Source organism: Pteropus alecto, unplaced genomic scaffold (genome assembly GCF_000325575.1).
Source record: "Pteropus alecto unplaced genomic scaffold, ASM32557v1 scaffold3, whole genome shotgun sequence".
Taxonomy (NCBI): domain Eukaryota; kingdom Metazoa; phylum Chordata; class Mammalia; order Chiroptera; family Pteropodidae; genus Pteropus; species Pteropus alecto.
Window position 1 is genome coordinate 29,853,910 of NW_006442484.1, and position 21,378 is coordinate 29,875,287.

The window sequence follows — 21,378 nt, forward strand, 5'->3', positions numbered from 1 at the left end:
TCTTTATTCCCTAAACAATATATTATAATAACTGCTTACATAGGATTTAACTGTATTAGGTGTTATAAGTAATCTAAAGATGATTGAAAGTATATAAGAGGATATACATAGATCGTATGCAAATACGGTGTCATTTTATAAGGGACTTGAGCAATTCCGCATATTAGTATCTGCAGGGGACCTGGAACCAATCTCCTGAAGATACCGTATTAGCTATATTCACTATAATCGAATCTAGTATATCTTAATAGACATTTATAAATATAAGCACATTTCATAGTCATACACTTTATTGTAAACATAATAAACAATTTTATCCTTTAGTATAACTCAATGAAACTAATGACCAGATTCTGGAGAGAACAATATATTTTCTATAACTAATTCAGATTTTAGAAAATACAAGCAGATGCTACCAGAAATATAATAGTATGTTAGTATGTTATATGTTATATTTTATATGTTATATACAGTGTATATATACTAACAAATTTTGTTTGTTAATATATATTGTTAGTATATATAGTCTAATAGTATATGAGATTCCAGAACACAATTTTTAAGGCATTTCTATATTACCTTTATATTTAATAGATGACAGAAGTTTGACATCTGTATTGCAGTTATGCTAAAATTAAGCCCTAGAAGATTTAATAAACAGCCAGACTACAGGGACCCAATTCTTAAAAATCACTCCTACTTAGCTGTTATCGTCTGCACTTAAAAATTAAAAAGCATGATTTCCACAAGATCACAGGATATGCAGATTTTACTGAAAAAAAAAATGCCTTCACGTGAAAACATCATGCACCTGAATCTTGGAAAACCTATCCAAATATTTTTAATACCAAAAGCTTTGGTTAGCCTACTAGGAACCTCAGTGACCTCAGCCTTGCCCACCTCCCATAAGCAAGGACAATGAGGGCAGGGAAAGGTAGATTCCCAAATGCTCAGAGGATGAAAGGTTGATTAAGAAGTTTTCAGTATGATTAAGGTCATTAGTTTACTGGAAGGGGGAAGAGTCTTGGCATTTCTGGGTGTTGATTTGTCAAGACTGGTCAGGAGATTGAAAGTAACCAGTGGAATTTTAATACGAAGCTTGAAAGACATCAATATGGGGATGGCAATGAGAACAGCAGTTAACAAAGACTCATCTTAGGTAAAACAAGTTCATTCTGTTCTAATGTGAAGCACAAGATCAGGGCATGGGCTTTACACCCATGCTGCTCCCTTAAACAGTGCTCCCTCCAGAAGAGATGGAAAATCTCGTCATCTTCTCTTCCAGTTAATGACTTTGGTTATGTAAAATCTTATATCTTTTCAAAATTAAGAACTTTTGCTATATATTTCTAGATAAATAGATTTAGGGCTAAAATATTTAGTTTAAGCTTTTCAAATAAAAGAAAACAGAAACTTAGACTTTATGTAACCAATTCAGTACCAAAAAAATGTGTTAGGCCAGGTAAGCTCACATACATAATAGATTTTATATAACATTTAGGTTCAAATTAATAAACTTAAAAAAAAAACCTTCATTTAATATTATCTTTTCATCCACCATCTTAGTTCTGCTACTTGTCTCCTTATCCTAGTTAAGTAGAGGTTGAAAATAGCTGATAGGACCTCAGAACAGGTTGTAAATTAAGTCTGAAGAAATGAAATACAAACTTTATTTTACAGTGACAGTAGAAAAAGAGACATGGCTATTCCCTTCATATAATCTGTTAACAACCTGAACTGTTAATTAAAATAAGCGGTAATTCAGAAAGCAACTAAACCTATACTGGAAATTAAATTATTCTGGATAATTTAGACAAGATCACGACTCTCTTCATTTTAAAGCAAGGATTTAGATTGTGTTCAAATTATCTGGTCATTGAGCCCCTGTTCCCATTTCAGTTTTCTGTTGTTGATATCATCTATAAACCAAATTGTGTTATAAGTGAAAATAGGTGATGCTGGCATTTATACAGGAGGTTATTCTTCTATGCCTTAGTTTCCCTCTTTGATACACGTTGGTTGTTTTTATTTTCAAAGGCCTCTCCAGCTCATTTATTCTGAGTATCTAATTGCACTATTCAGGCCACAATAGTGCCTGCATGCACTAGACATGATTCTGTCTCATCAGAGTTCTTAATAAAGTACATTTTCTTTGCCTATTTTGCTCTCATAGTCCTGGAAAAGAAGCAGTGATTTATAGCTGTATTCTAAGAGATTCTTATTAATTATAGGAAAGTTAATGGCTTCCATTACAACTATATTGTAGCATCACCAAATCACTATAAGAATATTGATATCTATTTGTTCAGAAAGGAACCTTGAAAAAAGAATTGCATTAAGATGTATATCATGTATTTCTTTAATCTGATTAGTTGGCTGAGACCCAGCCAGTGCTTTGTCAGCAGATCTGGAGTAAAACAAAGAAGCTATAATTAATAAAATTAATTCCAGATATAGAAACGAGATTTGAGGTGACATTTCGGTCATAACATTTCTTTTGAGCTTAGCAGAATGGAGAGACAGTTTAGGATGAAGTAATTGTTCTTAATGATTAAATGAGGATGGTTATTTTTCTCATGCTACTGGCTGTTAGGACTATAAGTTGGCAGGCAGTGAGGGTACAAAACTGTCTGACAAATTTAATCTGAAAGTTCAGAAAATAAAATGGTATGGTTTAATTTACTATTTTTATCTTCCTTTTCTTATGAGAACTACAAGTAAAATACTACGACATGTCTATCTTCATCATTCTAACAATAAGAAATTGTTGGTCGCCAGTCTTTCTCACCTTCTAAATCCAATCAGTTGTCAAGTCCTGTTAAATTTGTCTCTTAAATAAATATCTCTTTGATCTATCTTTACAGCCACTTGTTTGGCCATTGTCTTTTAACACAGCTTTCCAGCTGCCATACTTGCTTCAGCCTTGCCCTGATCAGATATTCTTCCACAGAGCAGTCAAGGTGATTTCTGCAAAACACTATCAGACAGTGTCACAGCCTTTGATAAAACACATCAATTACCCCCCACTGAGTGGAGTAACATATTTTTTCAGGTGATGAGAACAATTTTCCCACAATATTCAACACCAAATACTCTTTATCTGATAGAGGTTTTTCAGCATTCCAAGGAAATGGAAAAAGTTACATTTTCACTATGGAAATAGATTTGTATAATAAGATCTTGGTCCCTGAAAGTAAATATTAAAATATTAATAGTAGCCAATATTTATTGAGTCCTCCATGAAAGAGAATAATGGAAATTGTGAGACAGGGTTTTTAGGATATTGGTTGGATGCTGTGGAAGGCTTTTTTCTGTTTTAGCTTTGGCGTGGGGGAGCATGATATCAAGTTAAGAAACTGTTCAATGGGCAATTTGCGTAGGTGGGATGTGGACTTGAGGTGAAATAAAGAATGATTGTAAAAGGCATGCAAAATCTGTAATCTCCTTCCAAAGCTAATCGATATCAAGAAGAAATGACTTATGAAACAATATCACCAGGATAACAGCAAATCTTTATAATCGTGAGTACAGTCTAAGCTACAAACCTTGCTTTGATTACAAGTTATTGCACTATGTAGGAAGAAATCTCAGTAGGGATGGATGCTTCCAAAATGTAGGGAGTTCTCTTTAAGAAAAAGAAGACTATAACATTATGAAACCACATATATGAAAAGAGAAAGGACTAGTGTTAGTGAAAGTCCCTGGAGCTTAAGTTTCATAAGTATCATGTTAACTCTACCTCTGGCAGATTGAAGTTTTGAATGTTTACTTTCTCTTTCTCTTGAAAAATAGTCTATGTGCTTCCCCCTTTCTTTTGTGATTACAGGGACATTTCTGCATAAATATCCTAGCAGATGCTTATAACAGTCCTAGACTTAAATTTTATATACTCTTATATAATGGAACTTTATTGAAAGTTGTACTTCTTCCACCGTTTATTAGATATTATATACACTTAAAGAATTGATGTCCAAAGAAAGATTAAAAGAACCATGTATTACTGAGGGAAGAAGGACATTTAAGAGAGCAGGATAGCCTATAAATAACTAGGCAATGTCAGCATCAGAGGTAATGGAGCCCTTGTTGATGGTATAAGCAGTAGTTATGATTTCCAATTATAATGGGGACATTTTCTTTTACATTTTTAAAGAATGATTATGTAATTTCATATTTGTGGACACTTTGACATTAGACTTTGATTTTGGAAATTAGCTTAGACTACATAGAAAATATACCTATTACTTGCCTCCATTGATTTTGTGAGATAAAATATAAGCACAGCAAACAAATATGCTTATTTATACTTATGTATATAGGCTATAAATGGCCTAATGTGATGAGTAGGGTGTTTAGAACATACAATTTAAGAACAACAAAATGAAGTGCTGTTTAAGAACAACATAAGAGGGTGACTTAAAGGTAATTTTTTAAGTAAATTTTAAGTTTCTAAAAGCCTTTTATGGCTTTATGAATTATAATAATCAAAATTTAGAGATTGATAGAGAAGAAAACAGATTTGGTGATAAATCTATATATCAATAGTTTTTTTCACCACATGCATCATGGTTTATAGGTACACCTTTAAAGCATAGTGAAATTGTTGAGAAATAGCTTATAAGCATAGATACATGCTCATGTTTGGAGTTAAATAGTTAACTCCAAAAACAGAAGTAACCTGGCTATATCACTTAAAAACTGAGGGCTTGAGTGCCTTATTTAACCTCTTTTAGGGACTGACTTTTTTGTTTTTGTTTTAATTTTTTAACCTTTTAATTTATAGTTTTTATGAATAGTCTTAATTTTTAAGCTCACAGTAAAATCGATCAGGAAGTAGAGTCCTCATACATCCCTTTCTTCACCCCCACTCCACCCTCCCACACACATACATCCTCACACATAATGTCAAGGCCCAGTGTGGTGCATTTGTTATAGTCAGTGAACCAATAAGTGCACATCATTATCAATTTAAGTACATGGTTTACATTAGTGTTCACTCTTCGAGTTGTACATTCTAAGTTTTGACAAATATGTAATGATATGTATCCACTATTATCGTACAGAATAGTCTCACAGCCCTAAAAATCCCCAGTATACCACCTATTCATCCCCAAACCCTAGTAATTGCTGATCCTTTTACTGTCTACATAGTTGCCTTTTCCAGAATGTCATAAAGTTGAAATCGTGCAGTGTAATATAGTTTTTTCAAATTTGCTTTTTTCACTTAGTAATATGCATTTAAGGTTATTCCATGTCTTTTTTGTGGCTTGATACCTCATTTCTTTTTATCACTGAATAACGTTCCACTGTGTAGATATTTACCAGTTTGTTTATCCATTGACCTATTGAAAGACACTTTGGTTGCTTTCAGTTTGGACAATTATGAATAAAGTTGCTATAAACATTTGTGTTTAGATTTTTGTATGGACATAAATTTTCAAATCATTTGGGTAAATACCGGAGTCTAATTGCTAGATCATATCGTAACTATATTTAGTTTTGTAAGAAACTGCCACATTTTCTTCCAAAAGCATCTGTACCATTTTGCATTTGTGCTAAAATGAATAAAAGTTCCTATTGTTCCCCGTCCTCACCAGCATTTGTTGTCGTCAGTGTCCCAGATCAGTGGTATTTAGTCTTAATTTTTAGTTTTCTGATGACATGTGATGTGAAACATTTTCTATATGATTAATTGCCATTTGTACATCTTTGATGAAGTGCCTGTTCAGATCTTTTGCCCATATTTTTTAGGTTATGATCTGAAAAAGAAGATAGTAACTATTCCACAGAGATTTTGAAAATAAAATAATTCATTTAAATATCTTAGCATAGACTCTACAATGTATGTGAATTAAATATTAGATGATTAAACATAACACTGCCAATCAGCTTCCATTCCTATTTTTCAAAATCATTACCTCAAATATTTTTCCTTTTGATTTGGCTTAAAATATTTCCATTATTCTTGACTCATCCTCTCAATGCATATAAATTTCTGTCATTTCTTTCTCTGGAAGTTTGGTTAAATAAAAACATGAGTTAATGAATGAATCAGTCAATAATTTGGATACTTTAATGTCAATATATATGAAAGAAAATTTAATCATAACAGTTCGTGTATTTTGCAAGTCAGTCAAATGAAATATGACTTTGTTCACTTCTGGAATGTTTATCAGGCAGAGTAAAATATTACTTGAAATAAAATAACTGCATTCTATTTCATTAAATTAAAAACAAGCTATTTTCTAGTTATCGTTTGTGTTATTCGAAAAGTGACATCTTAAGACAAACATCACTAGCTCAAAAATCTATTAAAATTGGTAGAATATTTAAGAATGTAGTTTCTGATTAAGAATGACACAAAAATTGATACTTGTGGATATATATGGACACAAAATAAATTTCTTTTTTACCAATGATTAATTTTATCTTATAATTCCTAAGTGGTCATCTGGCCGGAGATCTTGATTCCCAGTATTCCAAGTGGATTGATTAACTCACCTGCTTTTTCTCCTTTTTTCTTGTCTTCCTTGTTTAGATCTTGGCTATATTATGATAGTAATAAGACTTTAAATATTAGCATCATTTACATGGTATAAATAATTTTGTTAATAAATGTCAGAACATTCTTCAAATATATGTGATAAAATTTTGCGGTAGATTACCAGGCCACTTGAGAATTTCGCCCTTAAACCCTGGGTCTCTCTATTAACAGAATGCTTGTTGACAGATCATTTGTTATTTAAAACCTGGGAGAAAATCTGGGCTGCCTTAGGAGTTGAACTATATTTTAGCATAAACTTAGAGTTTGATTATCATTCTTTTCTGCAGATGTCAATTTTAAGGAAGTTACTTTTGCATCTCATAGACTGTTTGCCTCAGCATTTCTAGTTCTTTGACTTTTTTCTTTATGTTTTTTTAAATGAAGTAAATTAAAATACTATTTAAGGAGATGAGAAATTACATAATTTAGGGAAACTTAACAATTTGACTTTTAAATACTTGTTTATGTCACAATGTAAAGTTAAATTCTTTCATAAGACTTGTATATACATATTTAAACCAATCATTCATTTTTCTTCTTAAATACATGTGGTAAAATATTATGTATTTGTGATTATTACTGTGATGTGTCACCTAAAATAAAAGATGCTCAGTAATAGTTCCTATAAAGTTTTAGGAACTTTAGTTTTTGTTTAGACTCTATAAATAACATAACAGCGAAATTAGAAGCAAAATTTTCTGACCTCTTACTGCAAAGCATAGAACCAGAGCAACTGCTGAACGGCAAATATTTATTCAGGCTCTGTTTTAAGCCTGCAAGCAAACAAAATGTATTTGAATTTCTCCCAAAGGAGATGTTAAAAAATAGCTATAGTTTATGATTGAAAAGATGTAGCAGCCTATATAAAAAGTAAACCTCATGAACTAGGGGGAAAACCAAATTTTAAATTGTCAGTTAAAAATGGATATATTACATTTTATAAAATGATTAGTTATAATTGCATGAGAAATAGAAATTTCGTCAAAACTTTAGATTTAATTAGAGGCCAATATTTTTAATTGTCTTTTGATTTAATGCAGATAAATCTAACCTCTTTGGTGTATATATCTAAACATACATTTATGGGTGTATAATTTTACAAAAGAGAAATTATAAACTAACTGGTTATCACTGAAAGCAGTTTACTAGCAAATGTGTCCTGCTTCTTTGTGCAAGAGTCATTCATATTTTATACAGTGATTATATATAACATCTTGATATTTTTCTTCCTACTTCACTAATAAAAATGAGAAGCTCTTAGTATTGATGTTTCAGAGTCAGTTTTGGAGTTTAGTAGTTGAATTGAATAGATTATCACCTTAAAAGAATAAAAAATAATCAAGATTGACATATTACAGATATCTATTTCACTAATAATTATATCCCTTGCATTTTTGTCAGTGACAGTCGCTTCTGGTGATAAATAGATTACTAATGGGTATGGAAGCTCTGATTCATTCAAAAATTTGACTACTCTTGCACAGATATTTTTAACCTTCCTATTCTTCCTCTTCCTCCATTCCTCCAACTGTCTCTACCCAAGAATTCATTGAGCATATAATACCTAGTACAATAGAGATTTTGTCAAGGTGGATTAGAGCTTCCTTAAGAAGCTTATTCTAATGTGATTTGTTTCTGTAACCACAATTAACAAATAGGAACTGTATCTTAAATTCATATACAAGTAGTTGTACCTTTGTACAACAGACTGTGTGCAAATGTCTTTCCCCACTCAAGAATGTGTTTTTCTCATATGGTGGATATGGACTTTGTGGCAAACTACTAGTAATTTTCAAGACTAGATTTAAACATGGAGGTTGAGAGAGTTCATCCTTCACTTCATTGCCATAGCACCTTGCAATTCAGCACCTAGAAAAGTGACTGGCAGAAAAGAGATGTTTCATAAATTAATAAATGTTAACTATTATTACTTATTGAAGTTAATTATGTATGACATTGAAATATATACAATACCTAGCTGGTGAATAATGTGGGTATGTGTGCTGGCAATATGACATTTAAAAGACAATGTATTAAAATAGAAAAATCAAGAAAGATTTCATAGAATTAATGACATTTGATCTGAACTTTGAATGTGAGGAATTTTGTCAATAGGTGGAAAGATGGCAGAGCATATTTCAAGCCATTGAAACAGCATGGACCAAGTAATATGCCTGGAAAACAATAGTTGCTAATAGGAGAGTCATCCATTCAAGATATCAGAGCAGAATAGCATAGAGGTTAAAAAGGCTGGCTCTGGAATTGGAGGGCTTGAGTTTATATCTTGAATATACTATCTCTTATCATGTGACATTGGACAAGCTATTTCCCCTCCTGATATATCAGTGTTGTGAGAAAAATTAGATGATCATATACACAGTAGAAAACATTTAAGATTTGGAATGTATTTTTTACTATGTGTTGTTCTTATTATTGTTAAGAGGTTTTAAAAAGACAAAACTATAATAGTAAGTTAGAACTAGATTTCGAAGGAACTAGATAGGCATGCTAATAATTTGGGTGTTATTTTTAATTTCTTTCTAAAATTTATTTATTTATTTGGTTTAAATATCATATAGTTCAAATGTTACTGGGTCCCACCTTCTAATACCATCATATTAGAGGTTAGAATTTCAGCCTGTGAATTTTCAGGTGATACAAACATTCAGTCTATAACACCATACAAAATGGTTATGAATAATATTTTAAAGCAAAGTTTTAGGAATATATTTGAAAAACAGGGACTAATCTAAGCATTTAATTATTTTGTAATTTGCATGTAACATTTTTAAAAAGTTGACATGTGTTACTGCTTCAGAGAGTATTTCAAAAGATTTTCTTCTATATGACTAGGAATAATGTTCTCTAAAATAATTAAATTCCAGTGTTATCTGAAAGATGTTCTGTTTTCTTTTAAGCTAGAAATTTATTACGTTTTCCTTTGAAAAATATATTTTCTGATGTCAGGCTTGTAATACGGGGTATTCCCCAACAGTAATTGGGTTACATTATACCTATACCATTAAGATGTATTGAAAACAACAACAAAAATAATATCTTAACAGGTTAAAACAATAACATAAATGGATTTAGGTAGCTCTTATTTTGATTCTATCATTGATAATGCAACGAATCATGTTTTAATAAGGAAAAAAGAAAAGATGAAAAAGATGTGCTAAGAATGGGACATTTCCATTGTGAGGTTAAGGGAATGATAATCAGTTGAAAGTATATTGGGCAAATTATATCATGCTTCTACATAAAGTGAGAGTGGAAAGCTAAAGGTAGTGAGGGCCTTGTCAACATAGCAGAAGCTAATTGTGTTTTGAGGGAAGTAGGTGCTAGTGTAAAGTTAGTAACATTTGTGCAGGGAGATCAGGTTAACAGTGCCAGAAGTGACTCAGTTTATAATGTGTGCAATAATAAGCCTTTACTCATACTCCAGATAAGTATAGACAGCATGTCTATGTCAAATAAAACTTAACCAAGTTGAAAATCATTTCATTTGCTTTGAGTTGATTCTGAGAATTGAGGTGATCACTAAAGAATTAAAATATATCTAAGATGATCTTTTAACTAATTAGAACCCCAGTAATAATAATGATTGATAATAGCTACCAATTATTAAACCTTTATTATTTACCAGGTAATATAGTAGACCCATTAAATAGATTAAATTATTTATAACTGTAATAACCATATGAATTAATTACATATTACTATCTCTTATTACTATTTATATTTATAGCAGTCAAGGTTCAGATAATTTAAATAATATGTCTCAGGTCTTACTAATAGTTTATGGTTAAAACAGCAACAATCTTAAGTTTATATTCAAAGCCCATGCTCTTTTGTTTAATATCATCTTTGAGTCTCTTTATACTTTTAGCAGTATGATCATGAATTCTGTCAAATTTGTATGTCATTGACCCTTAGCATCTGCACTTATATACTTTCTGAGAGTCTAATATTTTGTTCTAGTGGTCATGGTTAAAAATCAATTTTCCTTTCTTTTGTTCTACTGGGAACTTAGAAACCTAAAATATTTCATTTGAAATCTTTGTTGCTAAATTTCTTATTGCAATTTTACTTTCTAATAATATAATTCAGTTTTTCTTGTTTTTATTTTAGAGGTTTTTTTTAAAATTCTTTGACCTAGCTTAAGCAATAATGGCAAACTGATATATGAGAACACATTGTAAGAACAGTGCTTTAAATAATAGAGGATAATATTGGGTTGACTTCATGCCAGAAACTTCTACTTCTCTCTAAAAGTCTATCTGAGCAGAAAATGTTGAGCTTTAAAGGGGTTCTGTCTATTTGAAAACTGCAGTTTTCAGAAGCAATTTATATATTCTTAGTAGCTTTGCAACCTATATCTCAAAGAAGCTTTATGCCATAACCCTAATATTATTGCACAGTGGTGTACACAATGTCTTTGTTTTATAAACAAGGTTTAAAAATGAACAAAAAAGAACCACATTCTTCCTCAGAAAGCTTATAGTTTAAATTTGGGTTCAGCTTAGTGCAGCACAACAGAGATCATGCAGAGAGTGCCATACCTTACAGTTATTATATACTGGGAGATGGGTGAAATTTTGGAAGTACTTTAGGGAAAAAACATCTATAGATCTTATTCAGTAATCCTCAGAGCAATACCTAGAGTGGTCTAGGAAATTACTTTGTGATATAGCACATGCTTAGTCAATTCAGTTATAAAAAAACACCATCGATTTGAAGAAAAAATAGATAAACAGAATAGATTTAAGGAAGAAAAACAATATATTTTGCAGCTCTGGTGTGTGGATGTGTGGGTATACAAATGAAATTTGTAGAGTAGTCATGAAATCCATATTTACAGACTCTTTGGGAAGAAAATAACCAATATTTATTGTGCATGCAATTAGTATTTATTACCTAATTTCATTTAATCCTTACAATTTCCATTTGAAAATAGTAGAGTGGGCCTTAATTTACAGAGTTGTGAAGGTTAATGATAATATGTTAAAAAGTGCTTAAACACTTGACAAATAGTAAGCCCTATAGAGATATTACCTATTATTATTATTATTATTATTATTATTATTATTATATTGCTAATTGAAGATTTACTTTGTGTCTTCAGAGAATTCTCTCTCTTCCAGCAACTTCTATATTAAGGTTAGGATAAAGCCTCCTCTGTGCAAAAGTTATTGGTTGTTTGATAGTTTCTGTGTCACAGCATTCAGACCTTCCCCTTGGCCTGTGGTTACATTGTGTTTAGCCATCTTATAGTCACCTCATATAGGTAACATATGTATCATCTCTGATTGAGAAATAATAGAGAATGACTGAGTTAGAGGTATTCTGAAAGTTTAATTAAGGACCTGTCAAATAACAATTCACTTTATCATTTTCACTTAAAAAGCTTTTAGACTTATTTGAATGAACATTCAATTTAGTGAAAGAGATGGACTTAATAGCATGGGGTTAAAGGCAGAATCAGGACAGGGAAAAGTAAAAAATAAAGAGATTTGAGTACATTGCTTCTATTATTTTAGATGGACACTCTGATGCTGTAATAAATTAGATTAAACAATAATATATAACTATTTTATCCATGAATCGATGCACAGAATATTTTTTTTTTTTTTTCACAAAATGCTTTTCATCTAAGGATTCAGAAGTCCCAGCTATTTCCAGTAGCAACTTCTGTTGCTCTGCCAGTTTCCACAGAGATGAGCTTGTGTTGATTTTCATAACATTTGTTCAAGTCTGTAATCTGGTAAAACATGGAAACAGTTGCATTGCCAGTTAAGAGATACAATCATGTAGTACTCTTTGATTAATGCTTTCACCTGCATTTGTTTTGACTCAAGTGGCATTTGCAATTATGAATCTAAACATTAATTACTTTAAAATAATTTGGATTAGAGTAGGAAATATCATAAGACAATGAATTCTATAAGGAAAAATACTATGATGCATGTTCTTAGAAAATGTAATTATATTTACTTTAAATATTCTCTATTGAAATTTGTTTTATTTTTCCAACACAATTTTGAGATAACTTCTGTAATAATAACATTACTCAATTACGTTTTATGTTAGCGCATTGTCTAAATTGAGGATTGACCATTATAGACATTTTCCTGTTATCCAATTCTAATGTTTTCATGTCATCATCCATACGTTGATTATACATTAGTATTCTGAGGTGAAACCATATTTAAAACTGTGATGTTGTTGAAGTGGGAGTGTTTGATATTTTTGTACCTACATTTAATGAAAGTGTAAAAGAAACAGCAAAAAACAAAGGTTAAAATGCTGTCAAATGTTCTTGATGTAATTACCAAAGTCTTGTAATGGACTTAGTCGCCTACCTTGCTGCAGGCCTTTTTATACACCTAAGTTTTCACATTTAGACTCCCAGCTATTAGAGATACTTATGTAGATATGCTGAGAAACCTTAAGTGTTGAAAATATGAGTAATTTTTTTCTATATTTTAAAATATGGTGAACACCATGCCATTTACAGATGACATGTTGTTGGATTATACATTTGAAGCCTACATAATTTTATTAACCAATGTCACTCAGATAAATTCAATAATAAATAAATACATAAATGTATTTTGAAGTTCAATCGATTATTTCACAAAAGTGGATTGCTAGTTGTTTTTAAATGTAATATTCTGTATTTCTAATATGGGACAAATGAATAATATGTCAAAATTTCCTTTTTATATTAATTCAGTATCACTAATTTCCAAGAAGAACAAGAAATGAAAGTAATTTCTACAGAACAATAAAAGCCGTAGTTATCATTGGACGTTGCTTAAATACCAAGCACTGTTCTATGTACTTTACTTATCTCAAATTTTCAATAGTTTTATGAGAGAGGGTATTTCTATCTCTACTTTGTAGAAAAGAAAACTGAGCTTTATAGAGCTTAAAGTAATTTTCACAAGCTATTTAGTAGTGTAATTGGCAGCCAAATTCATATATTTTTCAATTATATAAAGATGTTGCCTCACAAGTATTAATTTGCTATGGAAGGAAGTAAAGGCAATTTCATATAGTAGAATAAAATCCCCACCTGACTTTTCAGTTCAAAATCATCCACTGGCATTTTAGTAACAATGCCTACGGGTATTGTTATGTGAGCAAACATTTGAAAAAATCTCTTTCTATTGTAGCTGTTATTGCACCACAATAATCGATGACCTGTTTCACTGAAGTGAAATATATTTTTTTAATTTTCTGAATAAGTGATGATCTGTAATTTTCTCATGAAATATTTAGTCAGGGGCTAGAAAATTGTTTGTAATGCAGAATGCATGTCTGTAAAATTGTTTGTAAATACAGAATGCATGTGCATAAAACTTACAAAGTACTTTCAAACTAATTTAGTAATCTTCATACGTAAATGTTTGGGACTATTCCTGATATAATATTGATTATGAAGACTGATATTTAGTCACTATCAGATTTCCACCATGACAGTTACATGGATAAATTGTTTAGAAATGGATCCCTAACTTAAAAAATGTAGACATCATGGAAAAATAAAACAGCAACAACCCCGGAAATTTAAATAATACTGACATTTTTTTCCTACAGCTTCTTGGTCTGTACCCAAAGAACATCAAGAGATTTAATCACTCTGAGCACTATATTTCTTATTTTTAAAATGGACATAAGAATATTTTCTTATCAGGATGATATCGAGGATTAGAATTAATATAGAGAGAGCACCTAACAGTGCCTGAAATATGATAGGCATTTATTTTCTGCTTAAGTTCCTTAAATACTTTCTAGGAAAAGTCGGTATATAAGTGGTAACAACTGATTCTCTGGGGATACATAACTGATAATAATATGAGGCAAGATTTTGGGAAGATTCAATCAAGGCTTTCTGGGTTGTTAATTATGCATTTTATCCTGATTCTAACTATTGTGTATGTAATTACTAGTCAGGGGGAAAAGACAGACTATCCCTTTATCCAAACTATTCCAGGCTTAAACACAATAGAAATTATTTATTGACAGAAAGAAAATAGAAATGAATGAAGAAAGAGTCATTACTTGTTTAAGTTATACTTAATTATTCTTAAAATTCATCTATCATTTTACATTGTAATAGCTACTAATAAAAGTCTGATAGTAAAGGTAGAGGAAAGTAGAGAATTTTGAAACTTACAGAAATTGTATCTCTTGACTAATGTAAGACTGTATTTGATATATGGTTTTAATTTATTCACATACTTTCGGTCTTAACAATGAATATTCAGAGGTTGACTGATTTAATAGTAACTTAGTCTAAACATTTGATTTATAAAGAGAACACAGTTGAGTAAATAAGCCTAGTATGAGGCAAATATCCAAGCAACATAAATAGCAGAATTCGACATTTGATATCCAGCATACCATTTCAGAGATTCTTATAGCAGGAATAGAACTTGAAACATCACACTGATTTTAGCATATAGACTTTTAAAACTTGAGCAAAAGTTCATTCTGGTCTTAAAAGTCCAGGAGAATGGACCCACCACAATGACTTTCCATAACCCAAGATAGAAATATTTCCAATTTTTATTCATTTAGCAAATTCTTGGGATAGTTATCTTTGCTGTGATTTATTAAGAGCAAACTATTTGTAGACATTAAACAACACGTTTTCCATTTCTCTACATGTTATTTTATTTCATGCTCACAGCAGTCATGTGGGGCAGGCATTATTTTTCGTACTTTACTCAACAGAATAGGAAAATGATGCTAAATTAAGCATCTTTCTTAAGTTTACACACTGATAATGTTTGCATTCAAAGCCATGTTTGTTTCATATATCACATCGCTTCTTGAATAATGGAAAATGGTAATGTCTCCTCTTGTCTCCTTATTCCTAACACATAGGTTAACATTATTCAATGTCCTTTTACTTTGGTTTATGAATAATAAACAATTAATAATACTTTGATATATTACTCTCTATACATGAAAGTAGCTGTGCCCTGTGTTTTTCATTGGGAAAAAGTATAACTCTAAGCTGTCAACTTATATTAAAACTATAAACATAATGTATTACTCAGTCTACTCCTATCAACAGTCCAAAGCTTGATCAGAGAGCAAGATACATTCCTTAGTTCAAACTGGCTTTACTTGTGCTTCTACTTGCATAATTTATCAAGGATTTTCTTTTTGCTTATAGGGATGACTTGCCAAGCTCGAACATCATATACTGAAGATGAAGTTCTTTGGGGTCATCGTTTTTTTCCTGTTATTTCCTTAGAAGAAGGATTCTTTAAAGTTGATTATTCTCAGTTCCACGCAACATTCGAAGTCCCCACCCCACCTTATAGTGTGAAAGAACAGGAGGAGATGCTTCTTATGTCATCCCCTTTAATAGCACCAGCCATAGCTAACAGCAAAGAAAGACATAATTCTGTGGAATGCTTAGATGGACTAGATGATATTAGTACAAAACTTCCATCTAAGCTACAGAAAATTACTGGAAGAGAAGACTTTCCAAAAAAACTCTTGAGAATGAGTTCTACTACTTCAGAAAAAGCCTACAGTTTGGGAGATTTGCCTATGAAACTTCAACGAATAAGTTCAGTTCCTGGCAACTCAGAAGAAAAACTGGTATCTAAAACCACCAAGATGTTGTCTGATCCCATGAGCCAGTCAGTGGCTGATTTGCCACCAAAGCTTCAAAAGATGGCTGGGGGAGTTTCCAGGATGGAAGGGAATCTTCCAGCCAAATTAAGAAAAATGAACTCTGATAGATTCACATAACAAAACATCCCCTTAGGCATTATTTACCATTTGATTTAGTAGTAGTCCAATATTTTGCTGATGAGGTAATCCTCTCTAAGGAATCTGAAAGGTACATTCCCCCACCCCCCACCACCAAGTCATATCTGCATATTTGAGGACCTTTACTTCCAAGCATTGCTACCGTGCAGAAAGCAAAAGTTGTGAAGGGAGGACATCACAAGGAAATTCTTATTAATGGGCATGTATTATCACATCATGCATGCAATAATGTGCAAATTTTGCATTTACTTTTATGGCATGATTTATATATGGTATATTTATTTATATTGTATATTATGGAAAAAAATATATATATATTTAAAGGGTGGTACTCTCCATGACATTTCTAACATATATATTAAGCCAAACATGAGTGGATACCTTTCAGGGCGATAAAACTATATATATGTATGTGTGTCTATATGTATATGTATATACACACACATACATATATATATATATATATAAAACACATATATACACACAAACATACATATATATCTGATAAAATTGTGATGTTTTGTTCAAAGTTGTAGTTCTTGTGCATGTTTAATTTATTAGGTTAAGAAGGCTACTGGCATTAATTATTATTACCAAATATTTTAGCCTTAAATTATTTGTCATTTTAAAACCTGATTTAATGTTTTCTGCTTTTTAAGGTCCTGGGAGGTTTTCAATTGTACTGTATATGAGAGAGTTTCACAAATCTGTACTATTTGTGGCCCTGCAAAAAATATAACCATTATATATTTAACTTGTAAATTTTAGATCATATCAATATGCTAAAAATTTCTTATGGTTTTTAAAAGTTACTAGTACTGGGGGAAATAAACATAGATAAATTTGAGAATTGGTTTTCTCCTGGACTAATTAAAATCTGGAAATCTGTTTTGTATATGATCTAATACAAATACGAGCTCTGAACAAATGCCGAATCATTCTTATAGTCAGTAGCCAAGTTATATTGAATATATCAGAATTCGTGTGAAATCACATAATTAATGGTCCTGTTTCAAACTGAGTCAATTGGTAACATTTTCACCTTTTTTTCCCTGAAACTTCTATCATTTTAAAAACCAATAATTTATCTTTGAGACGATACAATACAATATATCTTGTATTGTCCTGAAACAGATGATAAATGTATCCTGAAACAGATGATAAATATTTATGCTTAAAATACATATGTCTAATTCAGTCTCCTTTCTTATGCCTTTCTTTTGTTTGTGGTATTTGTTGTAACAAGACAGACTTTTTCTCACCTGGGGAGCCTATCCCTTCTCACACGTTGCTCAGTCCAAGAGGAATGTTTTGTATATACCTGAAAGAATTTAAAATTAGATTTATTGAGGATATTTTACCCATGTGTCTTTTGTCTGTTGTCTGTTTGTTGTTGTTGTTTGGTTGATTGGTTAATCACTGATTTTATTGGTGTATTGGATCTCTGGCCAACCAAAATAAATTTAGCAGTACTATTTTTTTAACCCTAAGGTTTTATATTTATGATTCATAGGAAATCAAAACTATTGCTCTGTAGAACATCTGCAAAATAAAGATTTGGAATGCAGAGATTTTTATGAAAATTTACAAGTGTTCCTTATAAGATTATCATGGATTTTCCTATAAAACTTTTTTGGACATTGCAATCTAAGTCTGCCCAGAATCAATCTATTTCTTCTCATTAATATGTAAATCCTTAATAGCTGGTCTGGATGCTCATCATTTCCCATTTTTAGCAATCATGTGATAATTTCTTTATTGGAAAATTATTACATCAACAATTCTATCATTGACTACAATAATACCTTCTGGCTACCTCTGTATCAACCAAATTCTGTAGGTGCAAACACATACCAGGGAATTGTTACTGGCAAAATGATCAACCTAGAGCATCCATCCACTGTGAATAGAGCTGATTGCCCTACCCTTTGATCTCCAAACTTTCTGATTTGCAGGATATAGGAAATGAAATTGTAGCAGAAAGAGAGGGAGTCCAGGGAGCATGGTATATTTATTATCAGTGGAAGAAACTGCATAGATCATTTAGTCTGACCACTTAAAACTAAATAGAGCCATAATTTAATTTGGAGAGTTATTTAATTGTCTTTGGTACCAAGGAGAATATGGGGCCAAATATAAACTCTCCAAATGTATTCACTCATTCATTCAACAAAATTTTTGCATGTTTTTTATGTCCTAAGCATTTCTAGCTCTTGGAGTTTGGATATGACCAAGTCAGAGGAGGTCACTGCCCATTTGAACACTGCATATCAGTAGGAGAGTGGGGAGGGGACACTGTGAGATAGACAAAAAATAAATGAGATAATTTCAGATAGTCAAAATATTAGTTAAGGGAAGAAAAACAGGATCACATGAGAAAAATGACTAAAGGGAATAAGAATTAATTATTTTAGAAGAGGTGACTGTTTATGGAGGGGGTGAGATTTAAGCAGAGACCTGGATAATGAGAAAGAACCACTATTGCCAAAATTAATTTTTCTTAGTGAATGCTCTTCCTTTATTTTTACCACAAATATATGTGGAAGGTGTGATTTCTGTGTGTAATTGCAGTTTAATCCTTATTGGTAATTGATCATAGGTCCAGTTTGCCCAGGAGAGTTCCAGTTGTATTGTTATACCTGTGTAATTATTAACAGCACTCTCTCACTCTTAGAGTGCTCTGGTTTGGATGATATATTATATGGTGACTCTATGTTTTTGTTGAAACTAAATTATAAAATCATATATTTGGATAAAAATAAAGAATTGCTTTTCTTCTCCTTTTGCTGATTTTTTTGACATTGATCATTCCAAACAAAATCATCTCAGTTTCATATATTTCAGCCAGGAGGACTTCTTATTAAAGTGATTTTATGTAACATTGTTCAATCTGTACATGACATGTTTTTCTCAATAGTAAAAAGTTATGTTTTTTATTGATTAAATTAAAATTAAACCTTTAATATTTCCATTTCAGAAAGTTATGAGCTCAAATCAAAGAGAATAAAAAGTCAACATAAGCCAATATAATTTTCAGCCCGTCAATATAGTGACTATTGAAAAGCAAAATGTAATGTGTTCACTGAATTGAATGACTATTTAACAACTGCAAACTAATCTCTTTTTATGGGATTTTCATGGTACAGTTCCTGTCATGAAAAAATACTATATTTATCAAAATGATATAAATAAATACAATTATTTTGATAATGTTTATCTTTAATTTAAATATTCATCCTTCTCAGCAATATGTGAATACACTTTTATAAATATTTACTAAATTAAAAATAAGGATATTTTATTATTATTTCTGAAAAAATTCTTATTTCTAAATTTATCCATAAATAGCTTTAAATACAATAAAAAGTATTTAGGTGTCTCAGTACTCAAAAGCCACTTTGTCTAGACAAAATAGAACCTAATGGATTATTTCTGTGGGAGGAAGAATGAGATTATGAAGAAGGTGTCTTTTGTGCCATTTATATCATGAAATACTACCATTCCACACTATGAAGAGAATTCGCTTTGACTATACAGAACATCTGTGAGCTTTACTTCAGTATTTGTGCTTGAATTACATTGTACATATTCAAATTAGCATCAAATTAATTACACTGTCGGGCATGCAATTTATAATTATTTAAATATACAAAGTCATTTAGCTTACAAAAATTTAAACTCATGTATTCAATACTGCAAGTTCAGTTTTATAAAAACTATATTAAACTTTCAAAACATGATTGGGTTTAATTTTTAAAGTGTGCTCACCATTTATCCACTTTCAAACAATTAGTAACTCATATGCCTTGATTCAATTTGTTTATCATAAGACTCTGAACTCCTAAAAGGCAATGCTTTAATCCATCACAATTCAGTCCTTGATCATTGCCTTTATTTTGGCTCCTTATCGGTGAGACACTTCAGCAATATGGAACCTAAATGTAACGCATATTATTTGAGACCTGCATTTCTTGGAAGAAGCTCCATGACCTTCTTCTCCTTTATTGAGCCAGTGTTTCAAAAGCCACGGTAAGTACAGCAGACAAATACCTAGTTTTTCTAATTTTGCTTATATATGAAATCACTTTCTTTTAACGTATTTTATTCTAGTCCACGCATGTGTCAAAATTCATTTGGAGCATACTTCTCTCTGTCTCTATCTCTCTGTCAAACCACATTTTTAAAAAGTGTCTAATCTCTTTTCTTAAAAGAGTTTTCATAGAAAAACTGTGTTTCTAATTTTGGCTTAGACCAGTTCTGTAATATGCAATGTGTTCAATTCAGCGACACCTCTCAGAATTAATTCCAAAAGCCAAATTCCTGAAGCTTTTGGCCTAGGGGAGTTCAAGGAAGATGGTCATTGTCATTTAAAAGAATGTTTTTTCCAAATTTTGATTTTCTTACCTGAAAATTATCATGAAATCATGGTTATTTCAGAATATTCAGGATGTACATAATCAATGGATGCTACAGACGACAAATGTGGTAGGGACATTATTTACTCATTATTTGCTAAGAATCACATATATAACTCCTGTTTATCCTTTCCTAGCTCCACGTGTTAATCATTTGCTTGGCGATTTACACCCATTATTTGAATATTTACAATAACTTCACGTGGTAGAGATTATTTCTATTTTACACTGGGAAAAAAAAAAATGTGAGAGGCTGTTTAGACAGTTTTTAGTTAAGTAAAAGCCAAAAACATGAAAAACCCTGCCCTCTTGGGTGGTTCTATTGTTTACATACTGATCCCTAACCATTGTTAAATTGCTTTTTCTTGTTTTTCCATATGGGGGCATTATTTGTTTTTAACTAAAGTAGAAGATTTAATTGTATTTCAAGTCTTTCTACACACAATACCTCTATCACATACACCCTACCCTAAATTTCTAAAGTTGTCATGTCATATTTAATTAGATTAACTATCAGTGTTTGCATTAAGTGCTATCACAATTGAGCCCATGTGTTTCATCATTTTTCTCACCTTTCACAGCTTTTCTCCTCTTAGAGTTGACAATTTTTCTTTGCTTATTTAT

At 31.2% G+C, this 21,378-nt stretch overlaps 1 protein-coding gene across 2 annotated transcripts in view; it reads left to right on the forward strand.

Annotated features, from left to right (window-relative positions):
• KCNJ3 (potassium voltage-gated channel subfamily J member 3) overlaps positions 1-16,344 on the forward strand; it is a 128,775-nt gene extending 112,431 nt beyond the window's left edge. The window contains exon 2 of one of the 2 annotated variants that reach the window (XM_006921081.1): positions 15,732-16,344. In XM_006921081.1, the coding sequence (XP_006921143.1) occupies positions 15,732-15,737 (6 nt within the window). In that variant the 3' untranslated portion in view covers positions 15,738-16,344. The remainder of the gene's footprint in view (positions 1-15,731) is intronic. The other variant, XM_006921080.2, reaches the window with a different exon arrangement.
• The last annotated feature ends 5,034 nt before the right edge of the window (positions 16,345-21,378 follow it).